The sequence below is a fragment of the Drosophila biarmipes genome, chromosome 3L, assembly GCF_025231255.1.
Source record: "Drosophila biarmipes strain raj3 chromosome 3L, RU_DBia_V1.1, whole genome shotgun sequence".
Lineage (NCBI taxonomy): Eukaryota > Metazoa > Arthropoda > Insecta > Diptera > Drosophilidae > Drosophila > Drosophila biarmipes.
The window spans coordinates 5,107,682-5,124,702 of NC_066613.1; the positions used below are offsets into that span (position 1 = coordinate 5,107,682).

The 17,021-nt window shown below is 44.3% G+C and overlaps 1 protein-coding gene across 21 annotated transcripts in view; it reads right to left on the bottom strand.

The window, feature by feature from the left end:
• The window catches only part of LOC108030786 (poly(rC)-binding protein 3), a 47,520-nt gene that overhangs the window by 9,417 nt on the left and 21,082 nt on the right, over window positions 1-17,021 (bottom strand). For 16 of the 21 annotated variants that reach the window (XM_017103857.3, XM_017103856.3, XM_017103860.3 and 13 more), the window contains exons 2-7: window positions 9,585-10,155; window positions 2,582-2,638; window positions 2,406-2,522; window positions 2,222-2,315; window positions 1,995-2,158; window positions 1,756-1,875 (exon numbers count right to left, since the gene is read on the bottom strand). In XM_017103857.3, coding sequence (XP_016959346.1) covers window positions 1,756-1,875; window positions 1,995-2,158; window positions 2,222-2,315; window positions 2,406-2,522; window positions 2,582-2,638; window positions 9,585-9,683 — 651 coding nt within the window. In that variant the 5' untranslated portion in view covers window positions 9,684-10,155. The remainder of the gene's footprint in view (window positions 1-1,755; window positions 1,876-1,994; window positions 2,159-2,221; window positions 2,316-2,405; window positions 2,523-2,581; window positions 2,639-9,584; window positions 10,156-17,021) is intronic. The other 5 variants (XM_017103861.3, XM_044094835.2, XM_017103843.3 and 2 more) reach the window with 1 other exon arrangement.

Consider the following 17,021-nt stretch of genomic DNA (forward strand, 5'->3'; position numbering starts at 1 on the left):
GAACTGAACTTTACTGTGCTGTACTGTGCTGTACTGTACTGGCCTGACTGTACTGGGGGCTGAATTGGATTGAATAGAATTAGTTTGCTGTTTGGTTTTGCTGTTGTTTGCTGTTGCCGTTTCCTGTGGTTCTGTAGAGCACAAAATTCAATTTTGGTACGGGATTTTTAACAGAGTTATAAACAATATTTATTGATACGGATGGAGAGGGGGCGAGAAAGTATTCAGAGAGTGTGAGATGTGAGGGCTCGGGCAGGGTGGTACTGGCACAGTATGCTGTTGTTGTAGTTGCTAATTGCATTGTTGCTCTGGTAAGAACGCATCTAAATATGTCTGCTGCTTTTTTAATTACTTATGTGGTGGGCTTTGTTGATTGGATTTATCCGTTGTTCAGAAAGCTAGACTTCAATGATTGACGGTACTACACAAAAATCGGGAAGATGTCGAGATAGCGCAGGACGTTGGCAATTAGTTTATTTAGTAATATGTAGAGGGGAGTTGAATTATTCAATATTCGATACGATACGATTAATTAGCTGGCGCTCAAGGAGGAGTTCAGTATTTTGGGGATCTTGTTGGGTCGAGGTATTTGATTAATAGATGGTTACGTTTGGGCTGGATATATATGGCGGATTTATGTATGTAGATGGGTTTTGGAGAGACAGGTGGACTAGTGTAGTTTGAACATACTTCTTCACACACGCTGCCAGCGAGCCCTCTTCAGAACAGAACTTAGAGACACAGAGAGACTGAGCAGAGAGTGAAGAGAGAGAGTTCTAGCCCCCGCTCCCCGCGAGCCTTTCTTTCTTTCACACGAACTCACTCGCCTCGCCTCGCCACGCCTTCAACACTTTTCTCTGAGGCGGAAGAAACCCAACGATTCTCCCCTCAGGATGCTGCGGATTCGATTCTCGGATTCTCGCAGATCGAAGATTCCCGGAGACTCTCACAGTGAGACAGAGACAGGTGCCGGGCAGACTGAGAGAGAGACCGATCGCGCACGCACTCTCCTCGCAGCCACACGCTCTTAACCTGAGAGAAGAGAGTGCAAAAGAAACTAAAAACAAACAAAATACATATTTAAGGTTTATTTTAAAAATGTTTCGTTAATAATTGTCGTCGAGTCGATGGCTGTAAAGTTTGTTAACACATTAGTTCACTGATCGGGGTCACCACTTGGACTTGAAAATAGATGAATCTCATGGGTACGACGAAAGGGGAGCGGTAATCGGTATCGGTATCGGTTCGGATTCGGTAATCGGTACAGTGGATTGAGAGGTTGGGTTCAGAAGGGTCTAAAACGGGACACAAATCGTAGTAGGTTCTTCTCTGGACAACTATCAGGGGTCTCCAAGTGAAGAGTTTACGGAGAAAGAGGGGAGGGACTTGAGGACGGTGTCGCAAATTATAATCGGGGACGATAGAGTCGAGCAAAGTCTCAGGATTATCGGCAGAACACAAGATATAGAAGTATGGACAGAGAAATAGAGTGACATGAACTCAATAAATATTAGGAGGATAAACAGAAAGTGAAGACGCGCAATAACCAAAAAGATAGTTGGGCTGGGTGGGGCAAAATCAAATAGCACAAAATTGTTTAGCTGGACTTATGTGGGGTCGGTTAAGATAGAGACAGAGCGAGAAATATAGCTGCAGTGGCTGGCAATAGAGTACACAACACTGTTCACTGATCTTAACAACACGTTTAGCCTGGTTTTCTGGGTGAAAAATGGGTCTGATGGCCAATCTACATACCTCTTGTGTGGGCACTGCGTAGTTCCCTTGAATGGTGAAGGCCTGTCCATTGGCCAGAATGACGGGGCCAGTCACCTGCGGTTTTGGTCGGTACGGGATGGTAGCACCGCGCGGCGGAGACTGAAAAAATAGATTAATAGTTAATCTCAACCGACTGTGGATGGATACAGACTTTTCAAACAAGAACAACCAGTGATATTATAGTAGAGAAGTTCGTTTACAATGGACAGCAAACTCACCTCCAACATGACAAGACATATCTGATAGATGCACTGGGTGATCTGCTCGGCACTGCCGCTCAAGGTAACCGCCCGCTCTGTCGAATTGGGCAGCATTTCACTGGCCACCTGGATGGAGCAGCCTGTGGTCTGGCGAATTTCCTTGATCTTTGAACCGCTCTTGCCTGCCCCGAGTGCAAATAAATAGCATTAGAATTTATGGCTGTGACTAAACGCAGTCCGCTTACCAATTAACGATCCACATTGACTGGCGGGCACAATCAATCGAATGGGTATTTGAGTTTTGCCAACTTTGCCTACATCATTGAACTGCGAGCACCACTGAAACGGGTCAGAAGTTAGTAATGTGGACCAGGAGTGTTGGTGTCCTGGGGGTAATACGGGGACTGGCCAGTTGTACCGCACACATACCTCTTCGAACTTCTTTGTAATGAGCGTAAATGCCGAGAAGATTGCGTTAGTTGTACCAGACACAGTCACAATACGTTCCGGGCAAGAACCATCCGAAATGTTGATTTTGGCACCAGACTGAGGAGGAATAACAGAATTAGCCAGGGGTCCGTGTTTTCGAGCATGAGCAGCCTTACCTCTTCACGAAATCTGTTGACAATTTCACCCTTTTTACCAATAATACTACCAACTTCCTGCAAAGAAAGGAAATACGGAAAATGTGTTTGACATTATAGTGGGAAAACATGTTGCAAAGTAACTTTTAAATGCTCTTAAGATGTATCTTGCCCGAGGCCATCAACTTGCCACCCTCCACGGACATCGAAAACACTTTAAGCGAGTTTCGGTTTCTTTCTTTTGCCTGACACTGTCAGAGACGATGCTCAAATTTGATTAAATATTAAGTGATATTTTGCCGGAGCATACAGCACAGAGAGGCGTCGTGTGTGTGTAACTACTTTTGCATATTTAATTGCCACAAAAAGCAATTCACACGCGCCACACCCCGCATCTCCCACAGTGGCAACCAGAAAACGCAAACCCAGCCCAGCCCGAAGCGAACCCATTTCCCTTTCACAGTCAGTCGCCTGTCGGCGCTGCGAACTGTCGCACGTAATGAAATTTGCGGCCAGCGCGTTTTACGCGTTTTAATTGATTGTAAATATCAGCACTGCCACTGCCAGTAACTCAGTTTTTAACAAGAAAAAACCAATGCGACAAATGAAAGCGCCGAGCAGCAGGCAGGATCTACAAGGAGGGAATGGCAAGGAGGTTCCCTGAATTGTGTTACCCCACCCACCGGGTAATCAATATATCACTCATTTCAGCAAGGAACTTTTTCATCCATCATTAAAATAAAGCCAATGCACTTCCGCCCGTCTGAAGCACATACATAAATAATGTCAAGTGCGATTCAAATTTATAATGGGAAAAACTTTAAACTTAAATGCAGACACTTAAAAGCAGATAATAATTTTACCGGTCACCAAAAATTTGTCAACGGAATAGCATTAGGTAGTGAAAATTTGACTTTTATTTTCATGAAATTGGGAACCTCTCCCCTTAGTTTAAGATATGTTTTCGTAATAGTTTCCCATTCTCCAAGGATAGCAAACCCTATGTCCACGAACAATGTTCACTACGCCACTAAGAAGTGAAACAATTTATTCGGGCATGTTTAAATGTTGCCACTCACAGCCATTCAATTTGCCGGCCATAAACCATAGAACAACCTTCACAAATCCAAAGTGCAGCAATCCATTGTACCAGACCCAAAGAGCGCACCCAGAGCCCAACAAAAACATCTTGGTGCGGGCAGCTTGCCAGACCAAATGCAAACTGGGCAAAACAATGTGCGAGGGAAATCTGCCCGGCCACCCGAATTTTTATGCGGAGCTTGCACTCCGGCCACTCTCCGCCAGAATACTTGTGCCCCCGAGAGCGAAATAGATGCAGGCCAGTTTATTCGGCTGCACAGATATTTATTGTACACAAATGTCAGAGCGAATGGGCATAATTATTGGCGTAATTATCGTTGAACGGCAGCGAACGTTGGGTTCAGATGCGTTTCTACGCCTGTCTGCACTCATAGACGAATTTCTCGGCGACCAGTGTAATTTATAGGACAACTTTGCTGCCACAGACTTGGCAGATATAAATTGTATCTACGTAAGTGGTATCTGAGTGCGGCGCGGCCCAGAGACTACGCACTTTCGGGTCCCTCGTAACCATTCAGGTTGATGACTGCTCATCACCGCCTAGGCCTCATCATCATTAATAATGTGGCCAAAAGCCGCTCCGCCGTCCACCGCAGTTCCCGCCAACCGCCCGCTGTTCCCATTCAATTATCTTGTTGCGATTGCCTGCCCGTTTAGTTCCGCTCAGAAGTTTGCGCAATTTGCATAAATCGGATCTGCCTGACATTGCGCGTCCCGCCGTTTCATGACTGCGAATCGAGCGAAAATCGGGACTTTCACTGCATTGCATTGATTTGGCCCTTGCCCACCGCGCCCACTTCGCGCGCTCCACCCACCCATTCAATCCCCTGCTGTTCTCCCTGCCGGCAATTAAATTCACAGCATTCCTCCACACAACTCCTGCAACAATGCACATTCGCATTTGGCATTTTCGCATTTTCGCATTTTCCGATTTCCACATGCGTGCGATTTTCGTATGCAAAAAACACTTTGCGGTCCAGCTGGAACATTTTCGACTGCCTTTTGTCGAATGTTTTGGGTTCGGTCCACCCAGCTTGTTCGGTTTGGACGGCTTGCATAAAATATGCATAGGAAAAGTTGACATGCAGGCAGCCGCTCCAGAATGCCGACATTCCGTTCTGTGGTCAGGAAATAAGTTCTTATTGTTCCGTGTTATTGATTTGGTTTTGTTTTCCACAAGGGATTACTGCAGGTCGGCTGGCCTTTACTAAATATTAGCCTAGCAAAACAATCTAGGGTGAATAGGATTGAAACATGGGCTATTTAAAAGGTGTCACTCAGAGCACGGTTGAGACCGGGAAAGGAAGGACCGCGGCAAACCTATGAAAAGCATTTGTAGTTCAAAGGTATTGAAAACATTCCAAAGTAGTCTGTAGTTGAAGGTTAAATTCTAATTATTCATAGCAGTAGATAGGCAAACCTGCGTTATTAACCATTAGCTAACAGTTCACCTTCACTTTTAACGCAGTTTAAGGAAAACTAAAGTTTATTCTTTAGGTATTTCGCGAAAGAAGTGGCTGCAGGCCAGTAATTTGGTTGCGTAATCTGCAAAATTAGATCAGCAAACACATCTTGAAGTGTTTGTGCACATCTCATTGTATTCTGCCACACAATATCCAGCCAAGCGCAAAATTTGGCTAGTTCCATTTATCACTATAAGACGAAACGTGGACTGCTCAAGAGATTATGACAATAACAATGGCCATCAGGGGAAAAAGACAAACAATAACTGAAAACGCATTAAAGACGAGGTCCGAAGAATGGCCAACGCTAATTGTGGGCCACAATAGAGGCAGCTCAATGGGGGAGTTGGGGAAAAGAGTTTTTGATGTTAGTGGAGCAGACGGTAAAGACTGCAAAAAGCCGGAGAAAACAGAAAAGAAAACGAACGCGGCTTTGGCTTCAGCTCAGACAACAGCCCAATAAACTTCGAGTAGCATGACTTGTTTCATGTCTTTCCCCTTTTCCGATCTTTTGCGGATTTTGGTTTTAATGTGTGGCGGCGTTGGAAATTGTACAAAAATAAGTGAATTGCACCAACAAAGAAAACAGCAGCCGCACTAACAACACCATCAGCGGCAAAAATCTCCGACAGCAATTGCGAAACCGTGAGAACCATTTATGGGAGCTGCTCGGCGAAGGAAAAATGCAAGAAAAACTTGCACAAATGCTGGAAAATGCAATCTGACAGAGGGGGCGGGGTGCTCACATATGGCCTGCTGTGGCACACATGTGCCCCTCCCCTGCTCCGACGCCCCTGCCCCGCCAATAAATCATGCAGCGCATTTGTCGCCCTGCAAACTTTTTACTTCGTATTTTTGGCCGTTGCTGCTGCCCTGCCGCTGGCAGGCGAAAAGCAAAAAATTGTACAATTAAATTATTTACAATTTCCCAGGGCCAGATGCAGGACAGGACCATGCCACGCAGCAAGTGGCAAATTTTTAATTTGATTAAATAACGAAAACAACGCACGGACAAATGAGAATGCCTCCTGCAGGCGAAGGGATACCGACAGGGCCCCTGGAGGGGAATGCTGGCATGGAATTCTAAGTAATTAAATTGGAAAAACATAAACCAACTAATAAGCACAGAAAACGTCATCGGAAACACAGGGTTGAATGCATTCCATTTCCACACCCCTTGAGTCCATTACACAACCATGCCCTAAAGTCGGACGCCTCGAAAAATAGTTAATTAAAATTAGACAAGTGCTCGGGAAATGTGGCAGACTGTGATGAAAATTCGCATAAAGGTGCCGTCGTCGGCGTCGTGCAATTTCACTAATTAAAAATGCATGATTCAAAAATAAGAACAACTGCAACAAATATCTCTGTCTACTGCCCTGACAATTCTAGGCGAGAGAGCAACCCACATTTCGGTTTCTTTTCTATGCAATTTGCGGATGGCTGCCAAGAAATAAAATGGTGAAAAAACCCAACTGCCGGGGCCCAAAACAAAAGAAAAAGGTGTTTTCTGCGCACTCTGCCGCTCGATTGCACGGCAAAGTTGTTTATTTTCCCCCGGTTTCGGTTTTCATTTTTCATAAATTAATTAACTGCATCACGACTTTGGACGCGACTGCAACTGTGACTTTGCGACTCTGACTCAGAGCCTGAATGCGACTTTCGGCATGGGACTAACAAGCCAAAGTTAATTAGAGACGCAAAAGCACTGGGGCTACAATGACTTTTCGACTCTGCCGGTGGCCTTGCACCACTCCCCGCCGCATAATGTATTAGCCCAAAGAGATAATATTTAATTTTCCATCAATGAATAATTGCAATTATGATCGGCTGGCAGATTAATGCGACGACGAGTTGCATTAATCACAAAGCAATCGATTTACCTGCGTGTTTTATTCATTTAAATTAAACACATCCAGATATTTTAATTTTTCTTTCAATAGCCAGTACAGAACGTGCAATGAAACATAATTTATAAAACAATTTGCATGCATCTCTGATTACTAGTCTTTTATGGAAATTAATCAAACCATAGGTTTGCCTTACATTAGTGCTTCCCCATCTGAACCTACCCCAATACCGTTCGCACTCTTGGAGGCAATTAAACAATATCGATGCGGATGTCGAGATTTGTGTTCAATTCAATTTTATGCCAACTCAGTTGACAGTAGTTGGCTGTTTATTCGCCGCTGCTGACGTTTCTTTTTCCTGCTCGCCACTTGATTTGCATTGCGCTTCAAATTTATTCACATCTGCGCGGCTGTTGGAAAAATCGCATAAATCATGCTAATCTATAACTATCGATCAAAAGACCAGCAACAACAAACGACAGCGACAGCCTAAGTCCGCCGGCGCCGTACAAAAGTGTCTTGGGAATTTATTGCCCGAATCCTTGCGTTGGCAAGAAAAGGAAAAAGAAAACCTCAGAAAATGTGCAGAATTTGCATTTACACAATATTTATTCCTACACGGACGCCTTTCCCGCTGCCACATTGTGCTAAAGCCAAAAAGTGCGCAATGATTCACGAGATCCGTGATCGGCGGAGGGATCCGCACCAGGTAGCCAAATCTCTGCTAGAAAGCTCCACCCCTCTCCATTTTGGCTTAATTTTGCTTTCTTTGTCTATCTGCCGCTTTTCGGCCATAAGTTGTCGCGTCTAAACATACTTCTGCCAATTTTCAGCTACACATCATGCAAGAGCCCCTCCGCCGCACCCTCGCTGCACCGCTTGTCGCCTTATCTGCACCTGTCTCGGCCGTTCAATTGCTTGTGGTTTAAAAATAATACCCAACAACGACCAAATTTATAATTAAATCGACGCCTGGGCAAATCTGAAGCTGCAAATCAGCTCCTTAGTCGCCTATGCGGCGGAAATCGGGCTAAAAAGATAAATGACAGCTTTGCCAGCTCATCACGTGCTCGGCAGTCGAAGTCTTACCGGCTCCCCATCCTCTGGCTACATCTCTCGAGTGGCAAGCCCCTCGTCGCATCGCATCTCAACTCCACTCAACCCAACGCGAGACACAACAACTACGCTGCGGATTTGCGTGACAGCCTTTTCTGGCCTGTGTTGGTGGCTAATGTCGTTGAATAATAGTTTTTAATGGTTGTTGACTGTTATTAAATAAATAAGCAGCTATTTAGTGTCGGTTTTTCTATCTCTTTGTGCTATGCCGCTTTTATCTCGACTGCTTAGGCTGCCGTGAATCACGGCCTGAGGTTAAGTGCTGCAGTTCAGTGTAAACCTACGTCTTTGTTGGGCTAGCTTGGCTAAGGAGTTTAGTTTACTTGATCATTTTACGCGTCATTAACTTCCCAAAATTAATGCCAAACCAATAACACATTCAACGCTTTTGTTGTCCCCAATAAATATTGGGTAGAAATATTTGAGTGAAACTATTATCGCTGTTTTTGAGGCAAATAAATGATGAATGCTTCGCATATTGGTTCTTATTCGGTATAAAATCTGTATATAGTTTGTTTTGAAAATGAGCCACCTCGGGGTGTTTGTGCTGGAAAATTGCTATCAACACATTTTCCTCGATTAAAGTCGCACACATGCGCTCCTGTCCTCGATTTGCGGTTAATTTTGTCCAGGCAAATATTAAATATTTAATTGTTTATATTTTCCATATTTTTGCGACTGGTTTAACCCGTTGTCCCGGGGCTGATTTGCTATGCGGTACGAGCCGCCGGTCTCACCTGTCAGTTGCCCCGCACACCATTTACATAAATGTGATGCGAGTGTGTGCACGACTTTTGTTATTGTACGCAACGAAAACAATTTATAAATTTATGTACTTTATTTGCTTTGTTTTTTATTACTCATATCTGGGAGCCGTAATGATTGTTTAATAGCCGATGCCTTACTCCTCCTCGTTTTTATGGGCCTGTATTTATATCTCTACGTATCGTATTCATATACACACATATTTCTCCGAATCACCCGCAACCTCCCCTCACTGCACCATTTCATTTACCTTAAATGCGATGGAATAATGCGTGACGTGGCGCGTATTTAATTTTAATTTGCATACAAAATGCACGCGTTAATTTGTAATTTTTTCATTAATGTTTGCCCTGGCCAGGTTGCTTTTTGTTTGCCTTCTCGTTCTGAGCCCCCATCCCCACTATTGATTTTGTGCGAATCGAAAAAAGGGGTCTATAAATATTTAAGATGACAGAACTCAATGGTGTGCATAAAAGCGTTCATATTTTAATAGACAATTGCACTCGGTCCGCAGTGGGTGGAGTCGTGAAGTCAGTTGCTAACTTTGATTGGATTTCGCTGAATTGGAGAGGATCCCAAGTGATTGTTTTTCGCCAAATCAGTCAATACTATTTTCCAAATCACTGTCGTGCCGTTGACTGTGTTAAACTTTGTAAACACTTTCTTTTATGCAGACGTTATCTCCTAGATCCTAGATACTTTTGATTTTACTTCTACTTAATGACTTACCTTTCCTTGCATAATCAGCCTTATTGTGAGTGTCACCGATGGATCCTCGTGTTTGATGGACGCACCGCCCGCACTGCTGCTCGTGTTATTGTCTTCCATGGTATCTATTTTGCTGCCTTTGTCCTAACGCGGTTGAGATGAAAATGTATCTGGATCTGACCGTACTCAGCGGTCTGTATCGCAGCAGTGGCTTGACTGTCTTTTTCTGGGCTACCTTCCGGTTATGTTGTGGGTTTTGTAAATATAACTTTGCTATATATCAATCATAAATGACCGATACACGTACTATACATATAGAGATTTTGGCTACTTTGCCTGCGGTGTTGTATGCTTTCTAGATAAAATTAAATTGGTGGTGTCTTTTGCTAGTCGTACTACGTTGTTGGCTTAAGCTCACTGCGTTCTCTTTGCTGCTCGTATCTTCAGTGTTTTATTCAAATGCACAAATAATCACGGCTATCAAAATATTTCCTTTATTTTTCGATCTTAGGAGTTTTCGTAATTTATTGTTGAGCAAAAATACTGTTGCTTAGCTTATGCATTAGAGATGTATATTTACTGGGTGCCTAGGCTGCAAAGAGAAGGGAAACGAAATAAAAACGGTTAGTTTGACACGCATAAATCATTTCAAAATTCATTTATAAAATTTAATTTGCCATCTCAAAATGTCAAAATTTGCACTCGGCCCAATAAATCATGAAATTAGCCAAATTAGTTTTATGCACAAAGTGCCAGCAATGCATTTAATCACATTCCCATGCAGAGTTCACGACTTCCGGCACTTTGGCTGAACTGAACAGCAACAATGGGGACGAGAGGGTCCCCAACCGGACTCGTTCATCATCCACATTCTGCTGGCAGAGAGTTGGCCCCGTCCTGGGCCTGTTTGTAAATTTGATATGAAATTCTTCTTTCCCATATTTTTGTAATTTTTCTTTTTGAACCTGCGCCAAGTTTTTCCGCATATTCCAACCAAGCGCTGTGCATGTACTCGTGAATACATCTGTACATATAATATTGATGTACCCCCGCTGTTGTTGTTGCCGGGGCATTTCTTACGCTTGAAATCACTTCATATGCAATTTAGTACAGATACTCGTCCACATTTCGCTGGCTCCTTCCCAGCCTCCTTTCCGCAAATTCCCAGCATAACTCGATGTACCCCGTGTACATTTGCATGTGTTCGGATATGTACATACGAGTGTTGCCGGCAGCATCGGCACCGGGCAAAAATCATTCCCGGGGGACACAAGAAATATTTGCGCAGCGACCAACGCGATGACTACCCAAAGCTTCCTGTCATTTCCCCCGGCTTCCCACCCTCGCCCTCGCCCGTTCCATCGGGGATCCCTGATGGCAGAGTTGTTTATGAAATTATGCGCACTAATTCCCCATGTAACGGTGGCTCAGCTCCGGCTCACCTAGACAGCAAGAGCGAGGAACTCGGTTCGGAATACAATTCCAAAGCCAGGTCTCCACCAAAAATGCGCATAATTTGTCCGAGTCTGCTGTACCTAACATTTGACAGGAGTCAGAGGTTATCTGCTTCTATTCGGGAGGCCAGAAGAACCAGCGTAAGTGGTGATTAATGGCAGGCCAACTACGACGAGGTATATGCAAATTGTAGAGCCAACATAGAACAGTTATCCTAAGGGGCCAAGGAGTTAGATAATTATGAAATTCTTGAAATATTATCGCCCCTTAAGTCTTCGAACTAGGTTTAAAATTACTTTTTAAATAGAGTTTTGTCACCTTTTCTTATGAATGCTGGCAGAATGCTGGTGAGGTCCTTATATCAGAGTCGCCATGAATGTAAAATTACAGGACCCTCTTGCCAGCCATCTGCCCGCATCAAAGATGAAAGTAAATTAGAAATTACATTGCTAACTTCATCTCGTCTTCCACCCACGTGGATGTCCCGTTCCCTAACCGGCCTGGAAATATGTAAATTGCACCTACAAGTATGACAATGGAGCCACCATTGGAAGCCAGTCAGCTTACCCTGCCCTCCCAACCTCCGAGCAGACCCATGTAATATCTATTGCTCAGCACCGAGGAACGCCCGCAGCGATGTCTTGAGGTTGCACACCGGGGAATACCGCAGTTGAAAGTCGGAGACGGAGGAGGAGTTGCCCAGCAGGAGATGGCAGGACAACAATGACATTTCTGGCTGCACACAATGGGGATTCCGTGGGAAGGGGCCGCAAGTGTCCGAGCCAAGTGCAATAAAATAATAAGTTCCGTTGCATTCCTCGCATTGCCCAGACAGGATGAGCGGAGAAAAATGGAGATGTCTCAACAGAGCTCCCTTTCAGCTCATCCTGCCCTCTTTGCCGAGCCCCAGCTCATTATCAATCATACGCACTGTCTGACAGACAACTCTAGCGTCGACTCCGACTTCGTTCCCACTTTTTAATGACTTCTTCCCGGCGGAGGAGCAGGGGAAGGAGCAGGAGAAGTGCTAGCATAACTAGTTTTCTTTTAATTAACTCGACATATAAATGCCAATGTCTGTAATGGCAGCCAAACCAGTTTGCTTTCTAATTTTCTTTGGCTTTCCACACACACGCACACAGCGAGGACGGCAGAGATGGGAAATGTGGCTGTGTGAAAAGATTTCTAATTTCCTGCAAGAGGAAAACAAAGCCACAAATCACAAAGAATCTGCTCATCCGTCCTCTGCATTCTCCTTTGCCCAGCCAGCTTCATCAAAGTTGGCAAATAGGAGTAACCCAGACATGAGCCACGCTTTCAAACTCATTTACATACCAGCCATTTCGATTCAATTCAAAACACTGGCAGGGTGGGACACCAAGTTATGGTTTAATAAAACGAAGCAACAATAAACGTAGTCTACTTCGGGGCCCCATAACTGGAATATCTCTCCTAGGCACCTTTCAGCAAGTTTTTCAATTCAATTTGGGCTATCCAAAAAAAAAGAGGGAAACAAATATACAGACACAATAAATGCTAAATGCTGAACGTGACACACACATGCCTCAAAAGTGCTGTCATGTGTTCAGCGATGAGTTGGTGAAATGGAGAAACGGAGAAAGGGAGGCGAGGAGCGACTTTGTTGACGCCGTTGACTTTATACGTCAATTTCATCGCCGTCGTGAAGAGTCTTCGTTCCGTTTATGGCAGCCAAGGGAAAATGAAAGAAGGCACTGTGGCAGGGGCTCCGAGCAAACATCAACGGCAGGCGGAGGAGGCTGCAGAACGGAGGCTTTCACCCCGGCTGTCTTTTCTAGTCACCGGCCTCGGCTCCCATGTCAAGTTGTCGTTGCCGACGACGGCGTTGTTGTGGCAAAGTCAACCGCATCATCATCATCATCGCCGCCGTCATCTGTCTTTAACAACATTTTCGTTACACTGTTCACATTGGTTGCTGGTGGCCTTTTCCCATCTCTGCAAGGCATCTCTAGCCCTTTGAAACTGAACTTTACAGAAGTACCATAGTGTGTTCTATATCTTTACATTCCTTCAGTTTATTAGTAACGGCTGTCGGCAAAGGTTTTGGTTTAGTTTAGGAAAGGAATTGGTCCTGCTGCTGCTGTTGGCTTATTATTCTGGTTTCAGTTTTGGGCAATCTAACTTCGCACATATCCCCTATATCTGTCTGCAAAAAGTGCGAAAAAGTTTCCCGTAACCATGTTGATTCTCCATCATACCCGGCCGACCCGGAGATCCGAAAACTCCTTTATGTAGAATTAATTTTTCAAATTAATTATGCACATGTGCAGCTGTCCTAGCAAAGGGGGCGGGAGATGTGGGCGGGTTGGCATATCTCTGCCAAGGTGGAGTAGCCCAGGGCTGCGACAGCAAAGAGAAAACTCATTAAATTGCATAATTATGTGTACACACACGGCCTGGGCCACATACAAAAACTTGTGTCGTCTCCTGCAATAATATTAATATTAATAACGTAAAATACTCAAACAAACTTGCGAGTCGAAAGTGGTCAAGGGTTTTTGGATTGCTCGACGTTCTCAGTCTCGAGTTCTGGGTCCCTCGCCTTGGTCCCTAGGCTGCACTTAATAACATTTCGGTCTTGAGTCCCGCCTCGTCAGGTCGTCATAATTTGATTTATGATGCGGTGAATGCCACTCTCGCACAGTCCCAGAGAACTTTAAAAGATTTCCCACTTGAAGGGTTTCCTCTTGGAAACTCGCCGCTGCCGTTGCTCTTGCTTGCCCCTTCCTTTTCATTTCCTTTCCTTTCCGCTTCAAAGTGGCATTCTTCGCTAGCTTTGCCGAGCAGCCGCAAGTGTTGCAGAAATATTTAATTACCCGAGAACAGAGTTTAGGGGAAAATTATAGCATACTTATGTGGATTCGACACGGACATTCGGAAAGGGTGGAGCCAGCGCCGACGACGACTGCCATATTAATTTGTGTCAAATAAGTAAAACGCAATTAAACGCACATGTCATCGCTTGGGCAAATGGCCAATAACCATGCAGAGAAATGGGGAGAAACCGGGTGGAAAGTGGGTGGCAAGGGGCGGCTCCACACAGCATCCGTTGCCACACAATCGATACACAAACAAAGCGCCCCGCTCCGCAATAACAACTATGGCCATAACCAGAAAGCAAACGAATTGCCCTGGAATCCCTTAATATGATGACCTATTAAAATTACTCTGTGCCATAACCATCGACCTCCAACCCACACAAGGCGAAGCAATCTTTTTCTATGCCCATTACAGCACATTTCTATGTGTATTGTAGTTTTCTATTTCAGCATGAGCAGGACCCTCCTCCGCCCCTCTGTTAATCGTAAAATGATATTCTCCGCCAGTCAGTCCGCCATGATAAAGCAATTATTGGCCATCAACGGGGAGCTGCCATCGGATCCAAAAAGCCATCAGTGGGTAAGTGAGTCGTGAGTGGGATATGGCTTTGATTGTCACGTGGCTGTCACTTCCACTCACGGAAATCTCCCAATTTAATTTCCAATTACTTTGGCTTATGACCAGTCCCTTTACAATCTGTTGCCTAAGCTCTGCTCTGTTGGGCAAAGGATTTGCATATTTAGGAGGACAGACCTCACGTCAATTCCCATCTAATGACTAAAACTAAACTGCGAGATTAATAAGTAAACCAGTGCGGGAAAATGAACCATTCCTCCTCAGAGTGCCCAAGTGCATTCCAAGGAGGAGACTTCTCAAGAAGGTTGTCACAGGAATTTTGATTTGATTAGCTGATACACAAAATCCGACTCTTTGTCTGAACCAGGCACTTCAAATATTTGTGCTCCCTTTTTGGGGGCCATCTTTGGGTATGTTTCTGACCTGGTCCTCAGATTGGGACGGTCTAATTAAATGTCACTTCGGATGGCCTGACATTTTAGTATCAAAATATTTAGCATGTGCGAGTGGGCTTGCTTCTGGCTGTGTCATATATATCATCGTTTTGTCTTTCCCTTTGACAAAGGACATGTCCACATCGCCGTCACCATCATCCACACGAGGATGGATGATAAAGGATTCTGGGCAGCATGGAAAAGTAAAACATGCTGAAGGAAACCTGTGCCAACATTTTTGTCACTCCTGTCATTGTTTGTTTCATTGTCTCCCTGTGTATCTGTATCATCCACCCACTTCTCCTTCACTCATGTGTGGTTGTGACATAATCCTTAATCCTTATACTTTATTGTGCATTTACATTTCCATTCCATTCCGCCAGTCGGTCCAAATCATTTCGAGCTCTGGCCCCTCTTTTCGACATTAAAATCCCCCTGGCAGCTCTTTGTTGTGGCTGCCCCGGCCAAACGCACAGTGTCAGCAGAAAGTTCACCAACAGTCTGCTCGGCATCCAGATAATAACTTTAATGAGGCCACTCACTGCAGCCAAATAGTCCGCAATTCATGTTTATAATTTGACTTTTCGGACGGATTTAGGATTTAGTGCGGTTTTACGTTTTGGTGGTAGTAAACTGACAACTATTTGCCATTTAAAAGCTTGTGTGCAGGAGTAAGGGAATGCTTACTAAGGGAGTTTTTTCGAAAGGGGTAATTATTAACGGCATGTAATTTATTTCAGCAAAATAAAAACAAGCTTTCAATGCATATACTGCCATGAAAAATTGTAAGATGTAAAGTCCAGATACCTTCTTTTTCATTTAATTTTAAAACATTTGATACCAACAGTTTTGGAACCCAACAGTCAGCTTTCTTCACGTTAAAAGGTAATTTGATATGTGGGTATTCCAAGCAAAAATGTCATCGACATTCCACTAGCTTTTTCATTAAGTTTCCCTGTCGGTTCTCACCTCCTACATTTCCGTTCCTGAGACCCCGTGAAAAATCACCCATTTCCGCACCCCTTCTTTGCTTCCCATTTATTTGCCCTAACGCGGTCAATCACACGATGTTTGCCATGGCTTTCTGCAAATTATCTGCTCTGTTCCGTTCCGTTGTCGTTGGATGTCGCCTGCGAGGCACTAAGTATCTGCCAGATACATTTTCTTTCGCTGCAGATTTACGCTCTGCACCCAGCACTAATTACAAATTGCTCTGTGTACCACTTCCACCCGGCGCGTCTTCCTCCTGTGCTCGGTGCAACGAATTCTCGCGTCTCATAAATTAAGTAGGCCACCCATAGACAAGTGAATACAGACGCCACCTAGCTTCTGCTGCAGCTCAGCGGGCTTGGGTCCAAGATGGAGGCGCATCTTTATTAACGCCGACTACGTCAACGGGGCGAAACATTACAAATGTTGCCACGCAAAAAAGAAGCACACACGCACAGGCAAACATGTGGACTTACACCTGTGTGGCAGTACACCTGTCTTGAGACATCGTCATCGTCTGCTTGAAGAAATCTTATTAAAAACAAGAGGAGAAAAACTAGAAAAATAGGGAGAAAAACAACAACCGACTGAAAATATGGCCCAGGCCATGTTTGTTTCTATCTCTGTTTGTTTTGTTGTTGCAGTAGCGGAAGGCACCGTTGCAAGTCGCATAAATTACATGCACCCCTGCCCCGACCCCTTTTGGACCTCTCTTCAGGGGGCATTCGCCTTTTTAGCACCCAAAGATGATTATGCCAAAGCATGAAATGCGATTTGGCGTGCCATCATCTTCATTATCTTTCATCTTCGTCATCATCACCATCGCCAGACATCGGCCATCTAAGGCGGCGTTAATTTCTTAAACAACATTTGCTTCCCATTGAATACAACAAAGTCTTTGAGCCATCTGTATATAGGTGAAGTATAATGGAGCTGGAATTCAAGTTGGCAAAGAGAAAACAATTCAAATTCCCATTAATGGGCTAAGTGCGTTTAGATTGTTCACAAAGGGAAAAATACTGGAATTTTATAACTACGAAAATGGTAGGAAGGCGCTCGAAATGAATCAAAACTTCCCCTTGAAAGTTCTGATTTCAATTGTTCATAAATTACAGTTCAATTGAAGTGTAACCACGTTGTGATG